Source organism: Aspergillus udagawae (genome assembly GCF_001078395.1).
Source record: "Aspergillus udagawae IFM 46973 DNA, scaffold_4, whole genome shotgun sequence".
Taxonomy (NCBI): Eukaryota; Fungi; Ascomycota; class Eurotiomycetes; order Eurotiales; family Aspergillaceae; genus Aspergillus; species Aspergillus udagawae.
In genome coordinates, this window is record NW_025091267.1 from 2,063,223 (window position 1) to 2,088,834 (window position 25,612).

General features: G+C 49.2%; 7 protein-coding genes across 7 annotated transcripts; 3 read left to right on the forward strand and 4 right to left on the reverse strand.

Annotated features, from left to right (window-relative positions):
* Positions 1-583: 583 nt before the first annotated feature.
* Positions 584-2,101, forward strand: Aud_006107 (uncharacterized protein; the record flags this gene model as incomplete). Its single annotated transcript, XM_043291014.1, has 2 exons — positions 584-1,005; positions 1,063-2,101. 2 exons carry the CDS (start codon positions 584-586, stop codon positions 2,099-2,101), a joined length of 1,461 nt encoding a protein of 486 aa, XP_043146949.1.
* A 549-nt stretch (positions 2,102-2,650) lies between these two features.
* On the reverse strand, positions 2,651-5,845 carry Aud_006108 (phosphatase family protein; the record flags this gene model as incomplete). The annotated part of the gene is made up of 1 exon (XM_043291015.1): positions 2,651-5,845. The coding sequence occupies one exon, from the start codon at positions 5,843-5,845 to the stop codon at positions 2,651-2,653; it is 3,195 nt and encodes a 1,064-aa protein (XP_043146950.1).
* A 728-nt stretch (positions 5,846-6,573) lies between these two features.
* On the forward strand, positions 6,574-7,533 carry Aud_006109 (Dcp1 family protein; the record flags this gene model as incomplete). Its single annotated transcript, XM_043291016.1, has 1 exon — positions 6,574-7,533. One exon carries the CDS (start codon positions 6,574-6,576, stop codon positions 7,531-7,533), a length of 960 nt encoding a protein of 319 aa, XP_043146951.1.
* Positions 7,534-7,954: 421 nt separating this feature from the next.
* Positions 7,955-9,232, reverse strand: Aud_006110 (bifunctional triacylglycerol lipase/ester hydrolase; the record flags this gene model as incomplete). The annotated part of the gene is made up of 4 exons (XM_043291017.1): positions 7,955-8,016; positions 8,080-8,312; positions 8,379-8,563; positions 8,618-9,232. The coding sequence occupies 4 exons, from the start codon at positions 9,230-9,232 to the stop codon at positions 7,955-7,957; spliced, it is 1,095 nt and encodes a 364-aa protein (XP_043146952.1).
* A 1,279-nt stretch (positions 9,233-10,511) lies between these two features.
* On the reverse strand, positions 10,512-13,763 carry Aud_006111 (SMEK family protein; the record flags this gene model as incomplete). The annotated part of the gene is made up of 9 exons (XM_043291018.1): positions 10,512-11,096; positions 11,152-11,582; positions 11,644-11,811; positions 11,879-12,679; positions 12,747-13,073; positions 13,159-13,208; positions 13,264-13,345; positions 13,425-13,521; positions 13,650-13,763. 9 exons carry the CDS (start codon positions 13,761-13,763, stop codon positions 10,512-10,514), a joined length of 2,655 nt encoding a protein of 884 aa, XP_043146953.1.
* Positions 13,764-16,218: 2,455 nt separating this feature from the next.
* On the forward strand, positions 16,219-17,682 carry Aud_006112 (DUF914 domain membrane protein; the record flags this gene model as incomplete). Its single annotated transcript, XM_043291019.1, has 3 exons — positions 16,219-16,448; positions 16,508-16,698; positions 16,796-17,682. 3 exons carry the CDS (start codon positions 16,219-16,221, stop codon positions 17,680-17,682), a joined length of 1,308 nt encoding a protein of 435 aa, XP_043146954.1.
* A 1,106-nt stretch (positions 17,683-18,788) lies between these two features.
* Positions 18,789-20,498, reverse strand: Aud_006113 (uncharacterized protein; the record flags this gene model as incomplete). The annotated part of the gene is made up of 5 exons (XM_043291020.1): positions 18,789-19,591; positions 19,751-19,954; positions 20,013-20,117; positions 20,293-20,349; positions 20,411-20,498. 5 exons carry the CDS (start codon positions 20,496-20,498, stop codon positions 18,789-18,791), a joined length of 1,257 nt encoding a protein of 418 aa, XP_043146955.1.
* Between the last annotated feature and the right edge of the window lie 5,114 nt (positions 20,499-25,612).

The window sequence follows — 25,612 nt, forward strand, 5'->3', positions numbered from 1 at the left end:
TAATGGACCACACTGTCAGAGCAAGACATTCTTCAGACTTCGAGATACTTTGACTGCTTTGGACAATTGGCCTTCGCGGAGAGGCCTGATGAGAATCGATTTCGAACCCCGCATGATTGATGATTCTGATTGTAGGTTACATTTTCCAGCAGTTGCAGATCTAGATTCCCGAGGTCAAGTCCAAACTCCACGCTGGCCACTGATGGAAGAGAAGTCCTTTCCATGCAATCTTTAAGCGAATAGATACATTGTTTAAACACTGCTTCAACGAGCACTCGAGGGGCTGGGATAACCTTAGAAAGTAGTTGGTAGGTTTTGTTATTGCTTTTTCTGGCAGCCCCTTCGTGGCGCATGTTGTCGCTATTACGTACCGCTGGCGTTCTCTCTCCGCGCTTGGTCTGGTTCAATGTAACATCCAAGCAGGATCAACATCTTTGCAAAAAGCGCGCCCAAATGGCATGAACTTCGATTCCTTTTCTCAAACTCTACCTCCTGGCATGTACGTTGGTATACCATGAGGTATATCTGAGTCTCTATCATTCCCAAGATTCATATGGATTGCAGCACCTGATCCGCTACCGTCATGCCAGAACAACCCTGGAGATCGGTTTCACCCCAGGCCCCCATCGAGAGCGCCAGACCCCACGTCCACGCGGTCGGATCCCTGAACCTCCGCCATCGAGTCCCGACCCGTGCTGCAACCTTTGCAGAGGGCTCGTCGAGCATTCAGGATCAACGTCGCAATTCAAGCTTTTCGGACTCAGTATCTGAAGCCCGAAATTCGATTCGCTCCTCAACTGACGAGTTATTGTTCCCACGTGTAGTTCAGAAAGGGGACATTGCTTTGCCGAACGAGGAATCGAACTGGCAATCTGCGCCTCTTGGTCTGGCACTATTGCCTGCTATTGCTGGTATCTTTTTTAAAAATGGAAGTGCAGTCGTAACAGATATCACTCTGCTGATTCTGGCAGCTATCTTCCTCAACTGGTCGGTGAGACTACCATGGTAAGAGCTAAATGCCCTCTACGCATTCTACATGTCTCTTCCTAACTGAAGAACCAGGGAATGGTATCGCTCTGCTCAGGCCTTGAACAGGAGGCACGAGGACATATATTACGATTCTGTCACTTCAAAAGTAGAACTCGAAACAGATGACAATGAGGAAATCTATGTAGAACGGAGGAATGCGACAGATACTGAGCCTCGACGGGAGCAACGAGCCCCCAGTCCTGTCACCGAGGCCAGTAGGGAGCTTCAAATCCATGAAATTGTTGCTCTTGCATCGTGCTTCATCTTCCCCATGATCGGGACATGGCTACTCCATGCTATCAGATCTAAATTGTCGCGGCCATCGGAAGGATTAGTCTCCAATTACAACCTAACTATTTTCCTACTGGCGTCAGAGATTCGGCCATTCGCTCACCTGCTGAAGATGGTGCAGGCGCGCACACTCCATCTTCAGCGCGTTGTCGCTGCATCTGCCGACGACGACGAGAAACTGGACCCCAAAAAGATCAAGGACCTAGCCAAGCGACTCGACGAACTCGAAGCACACGTCGCTGAAACAGCCGCGGCTCAACTGCCGTCCGGATCATCAAAACCCCCAGGAGACCAGGAACAACTCCAAAATCTCATCTCGCAAGCAACTACAGAAATCCGCAAAGGCTTCCAACCGGAGATCGATGCGTTGAATCGCGCGGTTCGGCGCTACGAGAAACGCACAGCGCTCACTTCATTTCAGACGGAGGCAAAATTCCAAGCTCTCGAAACCCAAGTGCATGATGCTATTGCTCTGGCGGCAGCGGCGCAACGCTCCGGCTCGTGTCGGCCGCTGGGTGCTCTATCGGGATTGTTCAATAGCATATATGCAATTATCCTGCTCCCCGCGCAAATCTTCATGTCCCTAGCACGCCTCCCGTTTCAGCTATCAACGCGATGTCTACAATATTGCAAAGACATGCTGCTCTCGAAGCCACCACGGAGATCGAGCAAGGGTAAGGTGCCGCGAGATGTCAGACCTTCGTCAAGGCAGTTCAGAAGGACTCCCCAACAGGACCTGGGCGGTGGTCCAGCGCTCAAACCAATTCGGGAGTATCAATAGCAAATGGAAGTGTGATAGTTTTGACTATGATTTCGGAAAGTATAGCATCATGATACAAGTTTGGCTTCACAGCCATCGGGTGTGATTCCGGCGTTTATCCATTCACTGGTCAATATGGACCAATGTTGTTGTTTTGTTGTTCTTTGTCTTTGTCTTCGTCAGCATCTGTGATCTGTACTGGGGTTGGAGGTTCTTTCAATACATCTGGACAGGTGATGGCGTCCTGTGAAGAGCATCCTCTGTTTACTTTGTCTTGGTATTCAGCGGTTTTAACTCAAGCTACGCGTAATCCTAGTGATAAAGTGACAATATGTCTATTGACTCAATGATCCCAGCCTTGCGTCTCGCAATGCGCAAACCAAAATGCCACCGCACGACGATTATATAATCTAACAATGTACTGAAAAGAAGACATGAGAGCAGACGTGATATACAGAGAACAGACCGCCCAGCTCTATCAGTAAGACACAAGAACCTCCTATCCGAAGCGCGAATCGCGCGACAGACGTGTTTGAGCAAAGTAAGAAAAGTCTATATAGGGGTGGGTGGTTACGGAGCACCACCCGATGGACCCATGTTATCAACCCCAACCGTCTTCAGGAACGGCTCGATAATACTTCGTTTTCTTTCCTCGAGGGCTCGCCGCTCCTTGTCCTTGCTAGGGACAGTACTGGCAGAAATGAGAGCGGAAGCAAAAATGGAAGATAAAGCGGTTTCGACTGCTTGTCGGCGATGACTGGCGTTGGCTTGAAGGCCCGATAAGCTGGACGCTGTCAAGACACGCGGTCGGCGTTTGACACTGCCCCCGGAAACCGAGGCTGCTGTTTCAGCTGCTGTTGGATCAGGAGGCTGTCCGCTTCTGGTAGATAGGACACTATCCCTCTTCTTGTCTTGATGCTGTTGGTTCGATATTTCAGGCAGCGCTGGTGCCGTAGACGGCAACGGGGCAATCTCGTTGGCAATGTGGGCGAGCATAAAGGTGACGAATGTGAAGGAAACGCTGTGAGCGGGGGAGTACGCGAGTGTCTCTAGAACCCATGCCTGAGTTTCATCCCAGGACAGGGGAGGTGACTTAGTCCGTTCACGCGTAACCATCTGCTGTTCCATTTTCTCCCAAATGGGAGCCGTGACTATTCCATCTCTCAGGGAACGAAGAAAGGCCAACAAGGTCTCACACAGAAGCTCTAATCGATGGAGCGAGGTTACCTCGGGAGCGAAGATAGACCTGAAGTCTTGATTAGTGTCCAAGGCTTCACGGACTGAAGCCAAGTGCCGAGATCGTTGCTCCTTATCCGTCAAGGTCCACGTATCTGGGTCAAATGGCCACCCAGCACCCTGGTCCTTTGCCCATGGGGGCAACTCTTCGTCGAAATCACCTTTTGTCATTCCCCACTCAGCAATGGCACGTTCAGACTGTTCTGAAATAGCCTCAGTCAGGCGGAAAAGCTCACGAGGGGCTGATAGGCGGCCAGTTTCATCATGATCACGCTCTTTTTCTGATTTATCCCTTTTCAACAAGCTTCGCGCACCAGCTTCGGGCATCATGGTAAGTTCTTCCACGCTGCGACCAAAACATGTAGGTAACCACTGCCCATAAGCAGAGATGAAATGATCGCGACCGCCGGTCACCCGAAGGACAAGGATGTCCTCAAGCTTGAGTTGACCCTTGTTCAGCAAACGAACATGTTCGATATCGTGAACATGTGCAGTTATATCAATGTTGGCGAGTTCCCCGGGAAACAGAGTACGCTCGTTCGTTTTCCGTTTCTTATCTTCCTCATGGTGAGTGGGTGCTTCAATTTCGTATTCCAGCCATGATGGTGTCTTCTGTTCACTGCTATGATCGGGCCTCTCAAGTCGGAAAGTAGCGGGCACGCCACTCGTATTTGCCACAGTGAGCGAGCGGGTAATGGGTATATCGAAAGAAACATCACCAAAGTCAACCGCATTCGGATCTGTTGAGGACTTTCTGGGATCCTCTCCGTGTGTATCGACTACGATCGTCAAGCCAGGTCGCGATTCATTCTCGGCCTTGTCTAGCTCCCGTACAACTTCTTGATGTACCTTGGCTTTCAGATAAGGGTCGACAGCTTCATACTTGATCGTAAAACCAGCAGTCAAAGGCTTGTGGTCCGATGATAGAATACCTTGATGTGACACATAATATTCGAGCCGACAGCACTCATCCTTATCAGAGTCGGAAGACACCGAAGCACTGTCGCTCGATTTATCCTTATTTGGGTCGTACTCGTCCCCACTGTCGGCACCATCCACGTCGGGGTCGTAGTCAAATAATACGTTGTCATCAGCAGCTGCCTTATCCAAGCCTCTTGCTTTCATTTCTTCGTCCCGTTTTCTCGACTTCTCGGCTTCTTGAACCAGCTTTTCATGCCTCAGTCTGTCGTGGCGTGTCCGGTATAGAATTCGATCGCACCAACTCGGCCCACGATGCTTCTCGCTAGAGTCGAACCTGGCCACACTCCCTACATCATACTTGTATGTCGGTAAGAAAGTAATGTCCCCTTCTCTCCAACCGTCATGAAAAGCCTTGTTCTTCTTCTGTTGCATACGAAGCTGATCATGGGGCAGCAGAGATGCAATAGTAGTTTGTAGCGAAGACGGGTCCGTATGAGGGTCGATATCCTCGTCGGATAAGGTTGGAAATGATTCTTCCAGTTTGTTATCGTGTTCGACGCCTACCATTGGTGATGATTGCACTTCCCCTTCGACATGGTGTGACGGCATATGTCTCTTGTCATATTCGTTTTCCGTATGCCGAGCGAGGACTTGTCGCACGTCACCTCCCGGAATATCTTCAAGTCTATAGTTCAGGTCACCGAACCAAAATGCGAAATCCTCTCCTCCAATACTATCCCCAGGATCCTCTCTCAAGCCCTTGTCTGGGTCAATGGGGTCAAATTTAGCGCGTCCAACAATCTGAGATGCATCCCAATTGCGCCGTTCCAAGCTACTCTTATCCGAGCCAGCGGAAAGGTGCGAGTTGATAAAAACAAGACAAGTCGTTTCACCGAGCAGCAGGCGCGTTGCTACTGCACCTTTATTGCCCATGTAGCCCAAAAGTCCTGTGCCCACGTTGGTGGAGCTAACCGAAGATATGCTCTCGACAACGGAAGGAGCCGCATAGATCAAAAGCATGAGTCCCACCAGCTGAGTCTCAGAAACGAGCTGAAACCCCTCTGGGAGGGCTTTCTCAAGCGCCGCCTTCCATTTGTTCGATGGTCCTGGATCGACGTATGGCCTCAATGCTTCCGCAGCCGACGAGACATCAACAACCTCTTGTAATCCGAGCACGTAGAGTCCGACCTTCTCCGGTTCGTACGGAGGGAGTTTGAGGAATCCCTTGCGTTTCGGCTGGCCGACCTGAGCATCTTTCGAAGCGTCATCCCCCGGCCCCCAATCGGTCCCATCGGACATATCTCGGGGATCTTGCAGCTTCAGACCAGAGAGCTGTTCGCATATACCCTTTCGTTCTACGAACCATTTTCCAATATCTTCCTCCGTGCCACGGATGGCGGCCACATTCCATGTGCCGACCTTGACGCGCAGCGTTTGCTCGCGGGTATACTCCGACTTTCTCGCCTTGACAGCCTTAGGAAGCGCGAACGGGTCATGACGCTCGTCGGGATGGCGACCGGAGGAGCTGCTGCCACTGTCGCTTTGATACCCACCGGGGATTGCAGACACGGGCGGTTGCGACCCCGACTGATCGGTGTTTGAACTCATGCTGTGAGGATCTGACCGAAACACGGCCCATTATTCGAACGATGGTCTATATATATTCCTTCTGTTCCCCGCATATGATTCAAGGGACCAGGAGTCTGCCTCCGAGAGAGGCTCTATTCCGCCCCGCGAGGCGCAAAGAGAGGTAGGGAAGTAACAGGGGCGTCGCGTGACGGTCTAAGTCATCGGGACTGAATCTTAAATGCGTCTGACTGTCAATCAGGAACCGGCGAATTGTCCCTGCGTCACGAGATGTCTAGCGGGAATGCGGGGGTCTGAATGTGGAGGGGGAGAAGAGGACGACGCGGCGGCGATGGGACGGATGGCGGGAGGAGGTCGATACGAATGACGACAGGCGATGGCAAGAAGGCAAATGAAGCGGTCCTTGGACGGCGGAAATATAATTTTGCCCAAGGAAAGGTCGGCTTATAACACACAATACAAAGATGCTATCTGATGCTGCTTGTCTCCAACACAGCAGAATGGCGCGTAGCATTGATCGGGAATGATTGAAGCGTAGGTGCTCCGCTTGATCTGTTCGCGGGGTCCAGCATTCTTTTATCCTCTCCATCAACGTCACTGATATTCCGCATCCACCAATCTTCTCGTTTAGCTACTTCCACCCCTTCCTCCAGCCATATCTTGAAGTGATATATTCTCAGTCCTCTATTACTACGAGTCAACAGGGGACAACTGTATGAGTATTTCCCTCCACTACACATATTCTCACAATGACGACCCGCAAACCCCGACGATTGAACAATGGCAATGGCAACAATCATCGTCACAATCACCATGGCACGCAACCCTCCGACTATGAATCCGACTACCCAAACTACTTTTCCGACACGCAACAACAGCAAGAACAGCACATGCCTCCCCCGCCGTTACGCTCCAACGAGGAGCTGAACCTCTCTGTCCTCCGCCGCCATAACCCCTCTGTGAACTCGATTCTGTCTCTCGCTCCATACGCAGTGGTTTACTTGTTCAACCCGACCTCCCGACAGTGGGAAAAAAGCGGCGTGGAGGGCTCACTATTTGTCTGTCAACTATCTCAAGGAAAGCTAGGGGAGGAACGATACAGCGTCTTTGTGCTGAACCGACGCGGCCTCAACAACTTTGATATTCTGTTGACGGACGGAGACAACGTGGAGCTTACGGAGGAATATGTCATCATCAAATCCGACTATGACATGGATACAACCCAAGGCATGAACAACAATAATGACTACAATGGTGCCCAGAAGAATGCAAATCCCGCCGACGTCCGTATCTACGGCCTCTGGATCTTCTCCGAGCCACCGCCAAACTCGACAGCCGAAACACGCACAATCAACGCCCATATGATCCGAGAGTGCGCCGTTCATGCAGGCCAGAGTCTGAAGATCGCCCATGAGCGACTAGATGCAGCGCGTCAGAACGGCCTTCATGTTGCTGCTGCTGCCGCTGAGGCTGGCTCCATGGATGAAATGTACTCGAGTGTTCCTATGGGCCGTCAGATCTCCTTGAAGGACCTCTTTGGCCAACAGAGAGCACAGGACGATGAATGGAGTGTTAAGGCGCACAATATTGGTCAACAGCAATGGCAGCAGACACCGATGGAGACGCCGGCGGCGGAACCGCAACCTCGACAGGATGTTCTGGGGGATTTGTTCAGAAGAGCAGGACTGCCCTACCAGGGGAACTCTTAGGCCTCATTTCGGGATACGTATCTATCGTTCTGCTTTCCCCTGATGTCGTTACGCGGCAAATCTGCCAGAGTGATAGAGTTTGTTTATAGAGATACCCAAGTGTCTTCACTGTTCGCTTTGGTGGTAATTGTGACAGAGGCCAAACTGGAGTATCTTTGACCTCTGCTTATTCCGTCATCCCAAAGTTGATGGCATGCAATGTGTTATCTCGTATGGGTATGTACATGCAACGGACCTTTCCTCAAGGTCCGCATGGCTCGAAGCCATGCTGCTGGAAATGATAGACATGATCCCTGATATGAGTCCATGCTCGTGTATCAGATACAGGCAAAGCCCGCTTGCTCATCACTCGTCTTGGTCTATATTAGAGTCATCAAGCCAGACAATAGTTCTGCACCTCGAAGCACCGCCTTTGACCGTCTCAAGCCGACACAATATCCATAATCATATCAGCCACCTTCTCCGCCATAATATCATTATGTCCTGTAGGATCCTTTGTCAGTACCTAGCCTATACCCATAGCCAGAGAAGTAGCAAACCACTCACTTAAGCAAAACGCATGCGGCAGCCCAAGCTCGCAAACCGACATCGTCGGCCCACCTTCTATACGCCCTCGAAGCTCAATAATCTCATCCCTCGTCCGCTCCGCAACCCAATGGTCATTTCGCCCAAAGTAGAAGAACAATCGAGTTAGCGGCTCGTTGGCTGTCGACACACCCCAGACATCATCGCTCCATTTGTCCGAGGTGATGGTCCGCATCTCGTCAGCGGCCATGTGTCTGCACCCGTTAGAAGCTCTCCCAACACTAATATGCAATGAACGGGAAATGGGAACGGGAACGAACAGAGCTTGTCTAACGCCACGTTTGCTCTTGATAAACGCCGCGGTTGTCCCAACCGCACTATCCGGTGGCGACCCCATAACATTCTTGATTAGACCACGCAGCAGAGCGCCTGGAAGTAACGTTGCCAGAACCCGGGCCAGAAAGCCAACGACTAGCGCCAGCTGAGGTATAAAGTAGAGCAATTGCTGCCTCGAATCAGTACTGTAGCAACTACACCGTAAACCAGGGGAGAAACTCACCGTCAACTTCTGCCCAGAAGGCGACTTGGCGATATCCACGACAGTAGGGAAGAGCATGATCCCGCCAACGATATCGAAATCGGCCTTATCAGCTCCAGCTCCAGCTTTAGCATCTGACCTCTCCCGATGTCTCCTCAGAATTTCCATGGCGATATAAGAGCCCACCGAATGACCAACAAGAATAACCTTCTGCTTAGTCTCCGCGCCCGCAAGGAACCCATCAAGCTTCCCCTGGACATAGCAGATCTGGTCCTCAAGATCAAACAAGCGCTTCCCCGCCTCTAGATTCTCGGGCTGGTCGAGCTCGAACCCACCCAGGCTATGTCCATAGATCTGAAACTCAGATGCATGGCTACTGCTCTGAATCTGCGCGCCGCGCGAACCCAGTTTGTCAGCAAGAAGCGACAGGAAGATATGGTAGTATCCGATTAGCCCCGGATTCCCTGAGATCATGAAAATGGTGACCCGGAACGAAGACGGGGTGGAACCCGGCCTGCTCTTCCGCAGGGAAACTGTGTGCAGAAACGTGTCGGGCGTGATGCGCGGCTGGGGTGATGTTGACATCTTCCGGATTGTTGGGCGGTATATTTGCGAGGCGATATACCGGCGAAGCATGAGATATTTAACTGCGCTATTGAATTGATGAATGCGGAATAGTCGCGGTTGACTTCAATGCTGTAGATAGATGGTGTTCCTCGGCTTTAGGACGTATCCACTGAACCATTTGAAATCCGATTTGAGGATGACAACGTTCCAATTGACAATTTGCAATGAGCATCCATAATGACCCAGATAAGCATCATGGGTCCATTGATTCAAGCCAGAACCAAACTAAGCTTGGCTACACTCAGTTCGAGGCCTTGCTTTAAGTGGATGGCCGACTGCGAGCAGCCCATTAACCATTTCCGCCTCAGTATCAGTGATTCTGGGATTCTACATTCACAACATCGGTCGGCATATGGTGAGTCGATCATAAGGGACTAGCCAGTATCGATGTCTTCGGCCATACAACATGATGCTACACTATCCTCATTGGCGATTTTGGCTTGGTAAGAAAATGATCAGGATCGAAGATATATATATGATCATTGCGCAGACAGATATATGCAGTCAATATTTTCCCAGAAAATAAGCACCGACTTGTGCAATAGTTCGTCCATTAATCGTCCTCTAGGATAATTCCTAGTTGTGGAATGAAGCGAGACGAGGTACATAGATGGAAAGACCTCTTGCTGCCGCTTCTCATTCCAAACATACAGAGGGTCATTGCGGCTCGTTCCATCCAGCCCTATTCCCCTCCCAGTACCAATGCTGTAAAGAACCCCAAATGTAGATGAAAAGAAACCCAAAACATCTGGATTTCGATAAAATCCTAAATCGCGCTAATGCAACAGCATTGCAGGTGCTGATATAGTAATTCCGATTTTCAAGCCCCTTGTTCGCCAGCCATGGACAAAATCAACCAGCACACCACGTATGAAACAAACAAAATGTAGAATGCAACACCGTGATATCAAACAGGCAAGCGAAGGGGATATAATAGATCGACTCATATCGGAAAGACATGATTGCGAGAAGAGGCTGTGGTATGAAAAGCCAGAAACCATCAACATCAACAAAAAAGTTGATACACAACGTCTAAGAATACCAGAACTGGAAGAATGTGTAAAATGGGATCAAAACGATACAACAGACCGTCACAGTCAGATGTTGGTTTTTGAAGGTCAAAAAGCGCAAAATGATGATCGCATCATCTGGTATCTCTAAGGCGAGGACACTTGAAGTCAAACAGAGAGAATGATCCCGTAGCCTGAACAAGCACAAGAGCAGTATTCAGGTCGAATATTGCTCACACGATAATAGCAGCCGAACATGAGAACAAGAGAAGAAGTCATCAAGCCTCTTCTTTCACCCTGTCAACTAGGTTTTCTTTCTCATTGCTCGTATGACTTGAGGTCGAATCGTTCGACTCAGTTTCTGATGTAGCTGGCTTGACTGCGGGACCGAGGTTGATAGCGATTCGTTTAGGCGCTGCGCCACCCAAACCACCCGAAACATTCTGAGTTGATCCCTTTTCGGCAGTAGAAAGAGTCCCAATTGACATGCCTCGCTTTCTCCGTAGAAGACCTGCACTGCCAGAGCTGCTGCTCGTAGAGCTCCTCCTTTTTGGCCCTGAGGTTAGCTTGACCAATTCATCGTCATCCTCCTCTTCGCGCCGACGCTTCTCTGATAGGCGTTCCGGAGGAGTCTTGCTTAGAGAAACCGGAGTAGACTGCGTCTCCAACGAGATATCGGCAGTCGCATCCTCTTCCTGTGGTGTTGGCTGCGCCTGGAATTCGTCGGCTTCCGGCTTTGTGTCCATGGCATTCTCATCTTCATCATCGTCTGGATAATCAACCAAGGGTTTCACTACTGGCGAAGCTGCACCATTCTGCGCGTTGACAACGACAGCACCATGAACACGATTCTCTTGCTGCCACTGAGAATTAGAAGTCAGCGAGTGGAAGATTTCTGTACTACTGGGCGCATCTTACCTCATCTTCGTCATCGGATGTGTTGAAGTATTCCTCTTCAGCAGCATCCATCTCCTTGACCCCTTGCCAGCGTTGGCCATTCGCCTGTAATTTTCGCGCTTCCTCTTCTTGTGAAAAAAGAGTTGAGTCCGCCTCTGCTCCATAGCCTTGCATCTGCTCGTAGCGCAGAATCAGATTCTGAAAGGTGTCAACATAAGTGATATCCTTGATCTTCTCACGGTATTTTTCAACAATGTGAAGAACAATGGGTTTGATATTCTCTCGTTTGATGAACTCAAAGAGCTCAAGGCATGCTGAGTTGAGGAGGTTGTCGCGAGGCATGGTTTCGTAGACAATGTCTAGGATCAGCCCAAAAGTGTTGTTGTGCGTCATTAACGCCTGATAGAATGTGTCTTGCAGGCTGACCAAGGTGCGGAAGAACTTCAAAGCGGCTGACGGGGCACGACGTCAGAGATCCGAAGTAAAGCCTGCAGGATTGGGATATGGACTCACTTAATTTGAGGTGTTTCTGAGGAACTCCAAGTAACTGGGCGATTCGGGGCGCAAGGCCCTCGTTATGAATGACATTACGGCTTCGATAGAGATGTTGACGGACGAAGAATGTGAGGATATCAACCAGATGTGAATATAGGGCTACTTCTTGAAACGTGAGATCGTTAACTGCGAAGTCGTTGTAGCAGTTAGTATCGTTCGAGCATAATGGCCAATCAATGCACGCAGTACTTACAGTCGGCGCGATTCTCAAGCCGTCTGAGGGGAAGAAAGAGTCTTCTAGCGGATTCATCAAAGTGATTCTGCATGAACGCATCCGAGAGAATATTAGGACGAAATTTCGAGAAATATTCGGGACCAGCCCGACCCATGGCATCCTGCAAAGGAATTTGAGGATCCAATAGAACTTTGATCGCATCTGCGAGCTGATTCTTCACACCAAGGTCAGATTCGGCATGCAGGAGATCGATCAGAGTATCGGTAAGGGGTGTTTTCTTTTCGTTGACGGCCTTGAGCATATATCCGCGCATCATGATTGGATCGTGATCAAGCAGAGCTACAAGGAGATCGACTCCTGTAGTGCGCATGGCTGGGTTAAGATGTTTGATGGCAAAGGCAATGACGGCGAAAAGGCCGTGATTGATGAAGTTCGCAAACAGATTGGCGCGCGCGGGAGCCTGTAGATTCTTCGCGATTCCAGCGCACTGGTGAAGGAATTGCACAGCATCATCTTTGCGCTTCAAATCTGTATTCCGAGGGTCAAAAACCGAGAAGAGTTCTTTCAAGAAGGGTCCATTCGACTGAATGTGATTCACTATCTCCACCTGATTGAAGAAAATCAGAGAGTTGAGGACAGAGAATGTCGGGTCATCCAGTATTCGAGCCAACACAACATCTTTCAGGTATTGTAGGCGCCATGTGTAGCGGATCTTGCGGCGAATGATGGGATCCTTTATGGGAACGACTTCCTTGTAACGGCTCTGATCTGCGAGATATTGACGATGATTGGCTTTGTGGGTAGGAAATTCGGGATCGTCTGAGATGAATTAGCCATATACCTCCCGCGAGAAACGACTAAGACAGAGGGGCCGATTATCACACACATTCCAATGCCCCGACCACTCCCAGAATAATATCATCGGTAACGACTGTCTCAATAATAGTGTTGTCATTGAGGAGAATAAGCGATTTCATTATGTTGCAAAGTCGATGCAAATCCGGAAGGCTCTCTAGATCCTCTGCGACAGTGACTAAAGGTATTAGTTTCGGAATATACTCGTCTCTAATGACAAATTTTGACAGCGCGTCGCGACCGGCTTGAGTGACGCTGGCTGCCCTCATGATGTGATCGATTTCCGGAAGATTCCCAAGCTCAGGCGGAGGTAGCATGATTGACTGATAGCTCTCGAGGTCGTCGGATAAGGCATCGTCTAGTAACGGACGTAATCAGTTCTACCGGTCACACAGGGATCTGCCACGATGACCTGGAAGCAACGGGGACGGATATCAACTAACCTGCTGCTGCCAAGCTGTGTAGGTGTTGTTGGACATTATTCACAAAATTCCTTGGTAACTTGTCAGCGACAAAGCTGAGAGGTGGGCGTCGACAGAACGCCTTACCATATAGCCGCGCAGCCGTCCGCTTCCTGAAAACTCAATGCCATGTCCGTTCCATTAGGCTCTGTCCATACGATAAGGGTCTCTGTTCGGAGCGCACAAGCGTTAGCCTCTGAATTCTCGGTTCATGATGCGATATGATGAGGGCCGCGAGGCAGGTTGACCTTGCTGCTTCTGATAGCCATCGTCCTTCGTGATTCTCGTCTCGAGGAGCACCCGATCGGGCTCATCCTCCGACTGAACGAATATTCGCGGTTCATCCTACAGAGCGTAGATGCCATGTTAGTCATAGAAAAATGAAAATCTTCAGCGCGAGGTCAACCGCAGCTTTCGCGCCGACAATGGGCGACGTCTTTGCGCTGACTGGGAAAGCGGCAACAGAGACTTACGTCGAGAATCTGTCCCATACAGAACCCAGTCCCTCGGTCAAACCAGTCATTATCCCTCAGCTCGTAGACCTTGACCCGCTTACGATCGTTGGGTGGTTGTAAGTCCGACGCCATGGTGTGGCAGAAAGGAGAGGTGGCGTCTCTTCAAACCGGAACAACTCAAAGAAACGAGTGTACCGGCGCGAGAACCGCCACGGGGGAGTGGAAAGAAAGGGCAGCCGCTGCCTTGTCCAGGGTTGAACGAGGACTGCGCGTGGACGAGCGACAGAAAGAGTATTATTTCTGAGGGGGAAATAAGGATCGGAAATGATATCAACAGGCGACGATAACGATGTTTGATGCTGTGCTGCGGATGATGATGATCCTGAGTTGGGGACGGACCACCTGACGGCCTCGGCAGCGGTCGGCGGACGCTGGGATTTTTTCTTCCACTTCTCACTTTGGGTTCGGCGAGCGCGCAGAAAAGCGACAGACACGCGACCGTAGAGACTGAGAATACTAAGGCGGGCTCTTATCTCCTCGTGCCGCGAACCAGTGAGATTTCCGCTGAATAGCGGTGGTAGGAAGTCAGGCCTTAAGGTAAGGTAGTGAAGCCGATGAAGTGCTACTCTGAAGTACACGATGAACGAGCAGTGGACAATAGGTGGATAAAGCTGGCTGAAGCCTTCTGGAATCCTACTTGGTTCGGATGCGGGAACGCAAGGTAACTAGACAGAAAGATAGGTAGATACCATATAGGGATCTGCAAGAGAGCGGGCACAGGGAGGTAAAAAAAAAGGTTTGGTTGGGATGACGTGCCCTCACGTCAATAACAGGGGTCTCTCTCCTGTCATTTCTTGTAGTAAGGAGGTGTTCTATCATTTATCTAGGAGCCGAAGATGTCACTAATACTAAAAATAAATCCAAGGAATTAAGATGATCATGAAAACACATAAACTACTACGAATCCTTCTATCTAATAGATGCAGTTCTCAGGTACCGGAGGATCGGTCAAACGTGTCATGGTAGTCACAACTAGGACATCTGAGCGAGTCAGTGCCTCAGGGGTAGTACGAGCGAGTAGTAAAATGTACGATCGATTCATCTGAAACAAGGCTTTAAGGGTAATCAAGTCGACCTCACTAAAAGAAGCTCTAGAAGAAGCTCTACAGGGGGGATGGGTCAGGCTTGGGGCCGCCTAAGGTAGAGGGCTCGGAAGGAAAGAAGCTTAATGGGCGTTCTTTCCTTGTGACTTGCGAGGTGACTTAAAGTTCCTGGAAACCATAGGGTAATAGACTAATAGGTACACCCTTTCCCCACGTTATCCATGGTACGTAAGTTCGACGTTCAAACTCTTCACGAATGCTCCATCCTTAGTAAGGATGCCACATGTAATCGCATTCCCGATATCTGATGTGCATCTGTTCTGCCATACCGACGATGGGCATGTACCATCTTGGACGAGATACCTAACTTCGACGAGCCAATCCAACACAGTCACATGGCTTCATGAGATTTAGGGAGTCAAGTGCCTGAGCAGGATGGACTCCTAATTGCCGACAGTCATTGACGAGGGTCGTGCAGGCTGCCGAAGCTTCTCTTTGCGTATATTATACCCAAAGAGTTTCAACTGACATTTTCGTCAAAAGATCACGCCCTCTTTGTATTTTGGGACATATCGTTCGATATGTCCCTTCAGTCACCTGAATTAAAACATGATCTACTTCCGTATATCTCTCTGGAGCACAGTAAGAAACTTGGGCTAAATTCATGCCTCAGGCAGATATATCAAGTCAAGTGACTATAACTAGAAAGTCTGGACAGGTGCGGCGATAACCGATGTTCGCCTTTGCTAACAGCTCGACAGGGTACATGAAACAGTCGTCAAATTGACGGTGGCTTTTCACAGCAATTACATCCTTGCTGATACTGCAGGCAATAATTCGACAACTCCGCAATCTGCATTGCTGGATTGACATCCTCTTCAAGTACCACCCCCAGTCCACCTCCATCTGATGGGTCTGAGCGTTCTGCTAACCTTATCGTCCATGCCCCATCATCAAAATGTCTTAGGGCCGTCATTTAGTATGCTTAGCAGCTGTGGAATCGGTTGCCGCCTTATGATGATTGGCTTTTGCAGGGGTGGCCTTGGGCAGAACCTGCCCACCTGCTGACATAAACAGATGCAAGGTGCCAGTAGGACGCTGTCTGATTGGTTCATAGCCCACACGAGGTCGAGACCTTTCTTATCGAATATTGACGGCGTTCCCGTAGTGAAAATTACCGCATTAGGAAAAGTCGACTCCGCTTCACCTCTGCCCACTTTTCTTTTTCCTCGGCGCAGGTTTCTGATTTTCTCCTCTTCAGTCCTGTGCAGACTTTGTCTTCAACTCTTCTGAGTAGAGGCCTCCTCTTACGACCCAAGGCGAGCGACTTCTGGGAGTTTTGCGTTCGTTCAGGTCAAAAAGCTCCCTCCATTAACAACCCTGCTTCTTCTGCAACTCTCTTGATCGCATCATTCAAGTTTCTTGTCTTAACGAGCATCTGCTGTGTCTAAGCCTGCTTTTTGTAAATACAGTTCAGACTCGCAATGTCGGATACCAAACACCCTGTGGGAGTGCAGACCACGTCTGCGTCTCCTGACGTCATCACGTCTCCATACTTCGAGCCTCCCAAGCAGAACGATCCAGTGATTGTCAACGAGAATACGCGGGAGGAAGACTCTGGCTCTGAAGCCGTTGCGGATCGTATCGATACGCAAAAGAGGGGATTCTGGGCGTACTTTACAACAAAGGAGTTCTATATCACGCTGATACTTGGGTAAGACTCATTGCAAGTGCCTGCGAATTCGCGACAAACCTCTGACACTAGACTTATAGGCAAGTGCTGGCCATAACAAATACTGCCACAAGTACTTTCAGCACCCTTCTTAGTCAGGAGGGTACCTCGATTCCGGCTTTTCAGTCTTTCTTCAATTACGTTTTGCTCAACCTCATATTTACACCTTACACAATTTACCGTTATGGTTTCAAGGGCTGGCTCCGCTTGATGTGGCGTGACGGCTGGAAATGTGAGATAGCCCTCTTCTTTCTACTTCCTTCAGTCACTGTGATTAGACCGTTGCTGTGTAGTGCAACATCAATGCTGACTTGTATGATTTGAAACAGACATTATCTTGGCTTTTTGTGATGTCGAGGGCAATTACTTCATTGTGCTGGCATACCGTTATACGACAATGCTTAGCGCCCAGTTGATCAACTTCTGGGCCATCGCCGTCGTCGTTTTTATCTCTTTCCTCTTCTTGCGCGTGCGGTATCATATTACACAGATTCTCGGTATTTTGATCTGTATCGGTGGGATGGGTGTCTTGATTGCATCCGATCATATCACGGGCTCAAACGGAGGCGATATTTCCAGCGGCAACCAGATCAAAGGTGACCTCTTTGCGTTGTTGGGTGCGAGCTTCTACGGTCTCACCAACACCGGAGAGGAATACTTCGTCAGCAGCCGCCCCGTGTACGAAGTGCTTGGTCAGATGGCCTTCTTCGGTATGATCATCAACGGCGTCCAGGCCGGTATTTTCGACCGTCACTCTTTCCAGATCGCTGTCTGGAACAGCAGAGTCGGTAGCTATTTCACCGGATACACCCTCTGTCTCGCTTTCTTCTACTGCATGGCCCCTCTCTTGTTCCGCCTGTCGTCCGCGGCCTTTTTCAACATCTCCTTGCTGACCATGAATTTCTGGGGCGTCTGCATCGGCATCGAGGTCTTCCACTACCACATCCATTGGATGTACCCGATCGCATTCGTCCTCATCATTGTCGGCCAGCTCATCTACTTCCTCGGAAAGCGAGTCCTGGGCGAATCCCGCAAGCCCTGGCTCGGCAAGAACCAGGAACGTGGCTTTGCGGGGCTCTTCACGGCGAAGGCGAAGATCGACTCTGTCCGCGCTACTTTGGCTTCTAACAATAATCATAATGCTAATGCTGATGATGCCCACCATGATGACCGCACTGCGGCTGCGATTGATGAGCGTCACTCGAATGCCGTTTGATCATGGCTTTACGAGAATGTTGTTGTTTGTTCCCGTCCAATTCCGTGCACATAACGATGCCCTGAGACATGGGCATTTTCGTCGGCGCAAAAGTTTCCTTTGGTCTCATTCCGTGTGCATGATCCTACTTAATACATAGTCTCACACTAGAATAGATCTACTCTCCACTGGAGATTGAGTACTCCTTGAGTTCTGAACTTTTACCATGCTCATTTTATTAGATCTAGCATGAACGAGGCCACTCCTCAAAAGTGCATCAACAACCTCTTTTGCATAAACAGTGAGGATGTAGGTCGTTTGTGGCTCAGAATGGATAACTCAATGAAGTAGGTAGAAAGTTCCAATGCAACGAAGACGGGTACATAAGAAACACAAACATTGCCAGGAAACATTACATTCAGAACCTACTCCCGTAAACATTTTCCTAAAGACAGACTGGCCAGCTTCACACCATCCCTTTTCCGAAGGCCCAAGCCGAGAAGCCCAAAGAAACGGGTAGACAACAAAGAATTAGGCCATTAGGTAACCCCCCCACCCCAGTTATTTGAAATTAAAAAGATCAAACCTCGACCAAACTCGCAACCGAAACCCGACAATGGAATGGAACACCTGGAAACCCCCCGTAATAAGAGCCGAGATAAGAGTCCCATGGAATACACCCACAAACATGCAAATTCACTCCCCGTCCCAAGAACTGCGGAGACCCAAAACAAGATGAATCAATGGGGAAGGAGACATATGCAACACCAAATGGAGGCAAATCACAAACAAAAAGAGGTCATGGTAACAGACTGAAGACCACAGGATGCAAACACAATCAAACGGGGATATACCGACTCCCGAAACCAACAGGCCAACCAAGTCCCTTAGTCAGTAAACAAACCATGTACCAAATTAACTGTCCACATATGGATTGAACGAAGTGAGCGCTAGACAAGAGTTGCTCCAGCCACTTCTTCCGAATATGTACCATGCTCTGTCCCAATATTTCGAGAAAATAAATAGGACATAAAAAAAAAAGGGAAACCAACCTAAGAACGCCACGATACCACTGAACAGATGTCGAACAAATGCATGGCTAGAAGCTTTTGATACAGTCATGCGACTTAACCCCAAACGGAAGCCTGGACGCCTAGGCCACCCTTGGAGCCCCATACACCGCTGCCATTGCCCCAGCCCAGACCGACACTCCCGGAGGATTCCTTGGCGCCGGCGGTTGTGGCGGAGGTAGAGGCGACAGGATTTGAGGCAGAAGAGGCCGTACGGTCGTTGCTCGCTCCAGAGGCGACTCCGTCACTGGAAGTGAAGCCAAAGCCAAGAGGGGACGGCAAGGGGGTCGTGGAGCGCTTGCTAAGAGCAGGATTGGAGATCTGGGAAGGGCCTGACTGCTGGACAGGGCGAGAACCGATCGGGCCCACGGAACCAATCGCGCCAGCGTTGGGTTTGACGGGTGCCTGCCTCGAGGAGGGCGAGTCGGCCCTACCAGGCGAGGAAGTCGAGGTCGGGGGCTGGTCAGAGCCGTCGAATTTTCCGAAAACAGGGTTCATGCCGGCGTTCGGGGATGAAGTGCTGTTAGCGCGAGAGGGGGACTGGAGAGAGGCTGCGCCAGCAGTAACTTGAGCGACATTGTCGGTGTTGCCCTGCACTGGAGTCTGCGAGATGCCGAAAGGGCCAATCCCACGAGGAGACGCGCCACGTACACCGGCAGCGGATGACGGAGTACCGCCTGCTTGACTCGCGGGCCGGGAGTTATCGTCGTCGAAGGTGTTGGGCGGGAAGAAGGCCGGGCTTTCGTTTCCGTAAAGAGCCCTATGCTGGCGTGCTAGAAGTTCTCGACGGCCCTCCTCACTCACAGCGGCCGGGCTGAGCGAGCGATCGGATTTGTTTCCAGACATTTCGGCAAGCAGGCCTTTAGGGAGAAGAAATATTAAAACTCATGTTCAGGAAAGAGGTCAAAAGCCCAAAGTATCATACAAAACAGCGATTACATGAATGTGAATATTGAATCATGGGGAATATCAAGTAAACAAGGGGAAAGATATCCAAAAAGACAGATGCTACCACGTACTTCGGTTGTACTGTTGCTCCTGATGATAGTTGCGGAGCTCCCGCTCGCGTTGTGCTGCCATCCGACGCTTTGCCTGCATCATCTGCTCTACCTCGTTGGGGCGACTCTGGAAACGCTGGGCTGCATAGTATCCCGGGGCGTTAGGGTTGCCGAACTCGCTGATCGAATGGTGACGCTGGGCCATGGCTCCCGTCACACGCGGATCTGAATTCTGGTGTTAGGAGTTATCGCGCGCCAGAGGCGGTTTAAAAGGCTAGCATACCGTACTCAGGGTAAGGCCGGCCCATCGCCATGGGCATCGAATCTCGTCGGGGAGCTGTCCACAGCTTCCCGCTCTTGACGAGATTATCGATCGCACGATCGACCTCTATTGCAGACCATTAGCGATGAGTTCTTAAGAGCATTGACCGCACAGTCTAAGCGTCCCCGCCACGGCTCCAATCAGTGTATCGGGGAGAGATTCGACATTTTTTGGGACGCGCATGAGGTTTCGCTGCTGAAGGGGCAAAGGGGTATTGATGTAGGAGGACTCAGAACCGTACCGTCAAATTGTGATGAGAAAGCCGGCATGTCATCCCGTTGAGAGACTGAGCTCGATCCTGAGGATACCACCGTAAGCAATCTTCGTCGACGAGAAGGACGGATAAGCGCTGAGCATACCTGACCGCGATGGGGGCTGAACGGGATGCTCCCACGAGGCCTGGCGCGCAGTAGGTGCTTGCCAACCCTGAGGCTCATAGTACGCCATATTGAACAGAAGGAATCGCGACTGGGTTTCCTTGACGGCGAGGGCGACGGCGGCGGCGGCGAGGGGAGTTAATCTGCTCGGAGGAACCACGAGAGATCTATTTGAATGTAGTGATAGGTAAGCGTGAGCCCCCAAAGTAAATCAAGAAAGAATTGCACCCATCGGTCGACACGGAGCAACAGAAAGCGCAAGGAAAACTGGAATTGTCGAGTGTCCGCGCGATCGAGGGAAAAGCGAGGATGGCGAGCAACGATGACATCGACCGACTTATTCCTGGCGTATCCCAAAAGTTGACTCTGCGCAGCCGAGAAACCCTTTTTTTTTGGCTCTGGAAAAAAGTTCCTCATATCCCCAACGATCGGCAGACACCACACATTCCAGTCGCCATATCATGTCGTATTCAAATTGGGTAGAAAAAGCGCGAATAAATCGACAGGCATGTGGATAAATTCAATTTCCCCATTTTCATAATTTTGTTTCCCTCTTCCTCTTCACAAACAGGTGTTGGAGTGGGGGAGTGAGAAATCAATGATATTGGAAATATAGTTCCGAATTGACTTACAAAAGGAGTGATTGCCCTCTCTAAAGAGTTCCAGGCGGCTCTACCACGAGTGAACGAGGCAGAATGCGATCAAACAACGACTTTTCGCCCTTGAGACCCGACAGACAAATGAGTCTGGCGTGTGTGTGGGGGGGGATGTTCCAAAGGAATGGAGAGGATTGATGGAGGAAGGTGAGAGGAGAGGGAAGAGGGAAAGGGGAGAGAAAGTAGAGAAGATGGGGCCGGACAATAATAATGTCAGACAAGAGAGAGAGTACCTAAGGTAGTAAGGCCCGAGAGACACTGAGGGGAGGGGAGAGCGAGGAGGGGACAATCGGACAAGACCAGACAGGAGAGGAAAGGAGAGAAGCGAAGAGAAAGCGTGGGATTGGATTATTTTTCCTTTGCTGCACAAGAGTTACTTCGGAGTACTTAGGAATTTTGATTTTCTTGACCGGCAACAGTTTTCAGTGAGGGTTAGAAATGATAATAATAAATAATAACCTTACGTACATCAAGCGCATGACAGAACTACAATTATAACTACAGCACATTATCTAATATTGCTCAGAAAAAATACTTATGCATGTCAAATATACTTACATTGAAGAAGTGACGCTATTCCTCGACCTTGAGTGATTTTACCTGCTGTGACTTGCAGTTGACCTTTGGAGAAAGGGAAAAAAAAAAAAATTGCACAGATGACATGCGAAGGGGGGAAAAAAAAAGAGAGTGGTGGACATCCGGCCTAATTTGCCTACTTGTGGTTGGTGATGGAGTGAGCGGCCGGGTCGTTTGGAATCGCTTCTTCCCGGCTTCCGTCCTAGCTTTTACCCTTGACGGAATTCTCATTTCTCATCCCACATCATTAGAGAGGTAATCCATCTAAGAAGGAGATCCTCAACTTAATGTGCCGTGTAAACTTTCATGGTCACATCGATTTATATCATGAAGGCAAAAGACACAGGTACAACCTCATTGTATCTATCTTGGTATCGGAGTAGGTACTCCGTATCCGTGCCATACGCACCCTCACCACTGGTGGTGAGGGTGCGTATGGCACGGATAGTACCTAGGTACGTACTCTGTAGCATCGTAATCACAGTGCTATATCTAGTTAGTACATAGCACCAGGGGTCCCCAATTTAAATACATCGTTCTACTCAAGAGTAGTACTACTAGCTTAATGTGCAGGTTTTCTGGAATAGAATATTGCCTGCTGATATACTCTTCTCTTTGTGCTAATACATTGTCAGATCAGCTGAACTAGATACTACAGTATACATTGAATTACAGCCATAATTCCTCAGTGAATGAAAACCATTGCATCTTCACCACTGTGACTCTTCCAGGCCTGCCGGTAACCGGAAATTTTGTGAGTGTCTTGTCCTTAATTTGCACACTTTAGCGCCGGCCCATCCACCGCACTATGGAGTTGTCCCACACTCAGTTTCAATCCTCCTGGGCTATCTATGGATATTTGGAGACATATGAGTCCCTTAATGATTTACATTTTACGGCTATGAGCTCGGTGACTGAATTTTGATATCTGGTATCTATCTATTACTATCTTCTCCTTCGTGCTGCGTCGGCGTTATTACTCATCAGACTTCAGTCTAATAGTTATGTGCTGGAAGTTTCTTAGATAATGTGATACACTCCATTTCTTTCTGTCAGATGATTGAGAGCTTCGGTACAGTGACTGTACAGTGGCTTTATCCAGCAATCCTCAGCCATGGTCTCATAGTGCATATTAAAATACTACCAGCTTGTCTCTCATAATCACTCATTGGTCCCCTGCTCCCCTCTGTTAAAAGCAAAGCAAATCAAGGCCTGGCAACGACAAGGTCATAAGCCAAATTTTCCGGCAAATGACAATACCTTGGCAACTTGACATTTTCACACAATGCTGATTAACTGACTCCAGCACTCGGCTCAGACCTCGTGGGGATTAAATAGAGCATATCTCAGATCCCAGCCTCCAACCGCGCCATCTCAATCCGTTTACTATGACTGAAATGAATCATTAAAGATACTTACCTCTCTGTTCTCGATATCCTCGTCTGCAGCTCAACCTGATTAGCTGTTGTCTAGTCCTTACATGGTGCATATCAAGCCTTGAACCTTGACGGTCACAAGCAAATAGCTCGTCTTTTATAGCCATCCTAGGCGACAGACATCAACATGGTCTTCGCTCATAACTATGAACAGGTATCCCCTTATTTCTCAGAAGGATAATTGCACTCTGGGGAAATAGCCATCACCTAACCATATCGGTTCAAGCTTGCACCCGGTTCAGTGATAGGTGGCTATCCCACCTTGTTTCTTCTTGGTATTGATCAGCCCAACATGTACACCATCTGTAACTACTACTCCTAAATCACACTGCAGATGTCCAACTTTCAGACTCTGCATTCGACGTATTCTTACAACAGCAGCAAACCTTAACTCTCTAACCCATACGGCATGCAAATATCATTAGTTCAGAGCATTAGACTTGTAAGCAGTAGATGCACCTTTTGACTGCCAAAGAGAGGATGGTGGGGCAATTTGATCCCGGATGGCACTCGGACCCTTGCGACTACATTTGGATCGTCTGAGCATTCAATCACTATGGAGTAACCTAAGGTAGGTATGTAGGTGAGAAGCCCCATGTTTTCCTTTGCATTCAGTCGTCTCTACGACCGCTCAAAATGAGTGCATTCTTGGCTTCTTGTCATTGGCGGACTGATCTATCGCATTTTCACACCTGACTCTTCAAAAGACTGACTGGAGTTGGAATGACGTAGGTCTCTTCTATACCAGGTAGAGTGTAGATAGAGTGTAGACTGTGCCTAAATGTCAGACTATGTGTGCGTTAATATTCTATTGCTGGTTACCTCATAATGTTTATTCCAAAAAATCAAAATAAGTAAGGACTGCTATCCATTTTCATTGAGGCGATCTTCTCAAGTTGATACAGCAGGCTTATTTGTTTGTTAGGAGCCAACTTCCAGTGACAAACACCGGTCCCCAGTCTCGAGTACTCAATTCAGGCGCTATCAACTCTAAATATCTTCTTGTCTCATCGACTACACTTAGCCCATAGCCAAGGCGAACCGCTCTACCGACCTTCTAGAAACATATGGCGTGGATTCTAACTCTTGCATATTACCTCTCCAACAAGTCTTCCTCGAGGCCGGGATCCATTCCACGTTAGAGTCTACGTAAAGGCAGTTACCAATTCCCAAGCCAATTATCGGATCGTTTTCTGTGGCTTCAAAGCCTCCTTTGTCCTTCGCCGAAGTCATGCTCCCGCATTTGGCTCCGTTGCTGGATCGGGTTAACTGGTCCTCCCTTCATGGCTCGATAGGAATTATGGGCAGTTTCGGTCCTTCTGGAGCGTTTGAATGGAGGCTGATGAAGATACAGGCATGACCCGAGATACATTGTCTGGAACGCCAATGTTTTTCATGGAGTATCTATCTGATACATTGCAAATTTGTCCCGGCGGAATCATTATCACTCAATCAGACATTGAAAGGGAATTCAAGGACAATAAGAAGATGATTGGAACGATCTTCATGTACAATGCAAGGCAAAAGAGGATGCTGGATGTCATTGCAGAGGATGAGCATCACCGTGTGCCCGTTGGCGCTTGTCATCGGTCAAGACCAAAGACCCTAAGGTAGAGCAACGGTAACACGTGCCCGCAACCCTAGACACATCCGGAGCAGGGGCCGAGACAGGTCCTCGAGGAATGTGGCTAGTCTGTGCTGATGTCCGAGAATCGCAGGGCAGAAAGGAGATGGGATGATCAATATTGGACAGTGGCCTCGTATACTAAGGTACTATTGATAGTGGAAAGTTGAACCAGCCAGGATGTTGTCTCCCAACGTAAACAAAGAACAAGATCAAAGACAGCGAGGGAATCTTGAATAATAAATCACCTCTGGCCTTATCTTGATCTTGGAGTACCTTATTGATTAATAACTTATTCACAGTAGTAGCATTGAGGGGCAGACCACCTGTAATATCTTGAGGCTGATGGTTTTCGCGACGTGGAAATTCTGTCGTGTCTCGAACTTATAGTACCTTTGTGGTGTTAACCTTCAGACAGAGACTCCAAGGCTACTTAGACATGAGAATATAAGCTGAACTACACTTCTATGCACTGAGGATCGAAATAACCCCTGATATCGGGGGAGTAATTAACTGCCTCAGGCAGATGTGTGGATGTGGGTTCAATAATGATAAAGGGAAACAATAATAACAAAACGTCCATTGAAGCAAGAGCTAGTCAATACCTGCCTTATTATTCTTCAAGACCCTTCAGTCTCCCAGACACCCCCATGCACCTGCCATAATCAGAGAGCAGACTATAGGATCTGTCTACTCCTTAACAGGATTGAGGGACACCCTGCCATCTATCCATTTGAGATTGAATCCGAACAAACAAGTGTTTCCCATCACTACAGCACCACGTTCCGTTGTCCCTTTCTTTCTGAAACTCCCGATATTTCTCTTTATCCTGTCTCCAGTTTCCTCTCATTTCTTTTTCATTTTTCCCTTCTTGAAATTGCCATTTTGGACT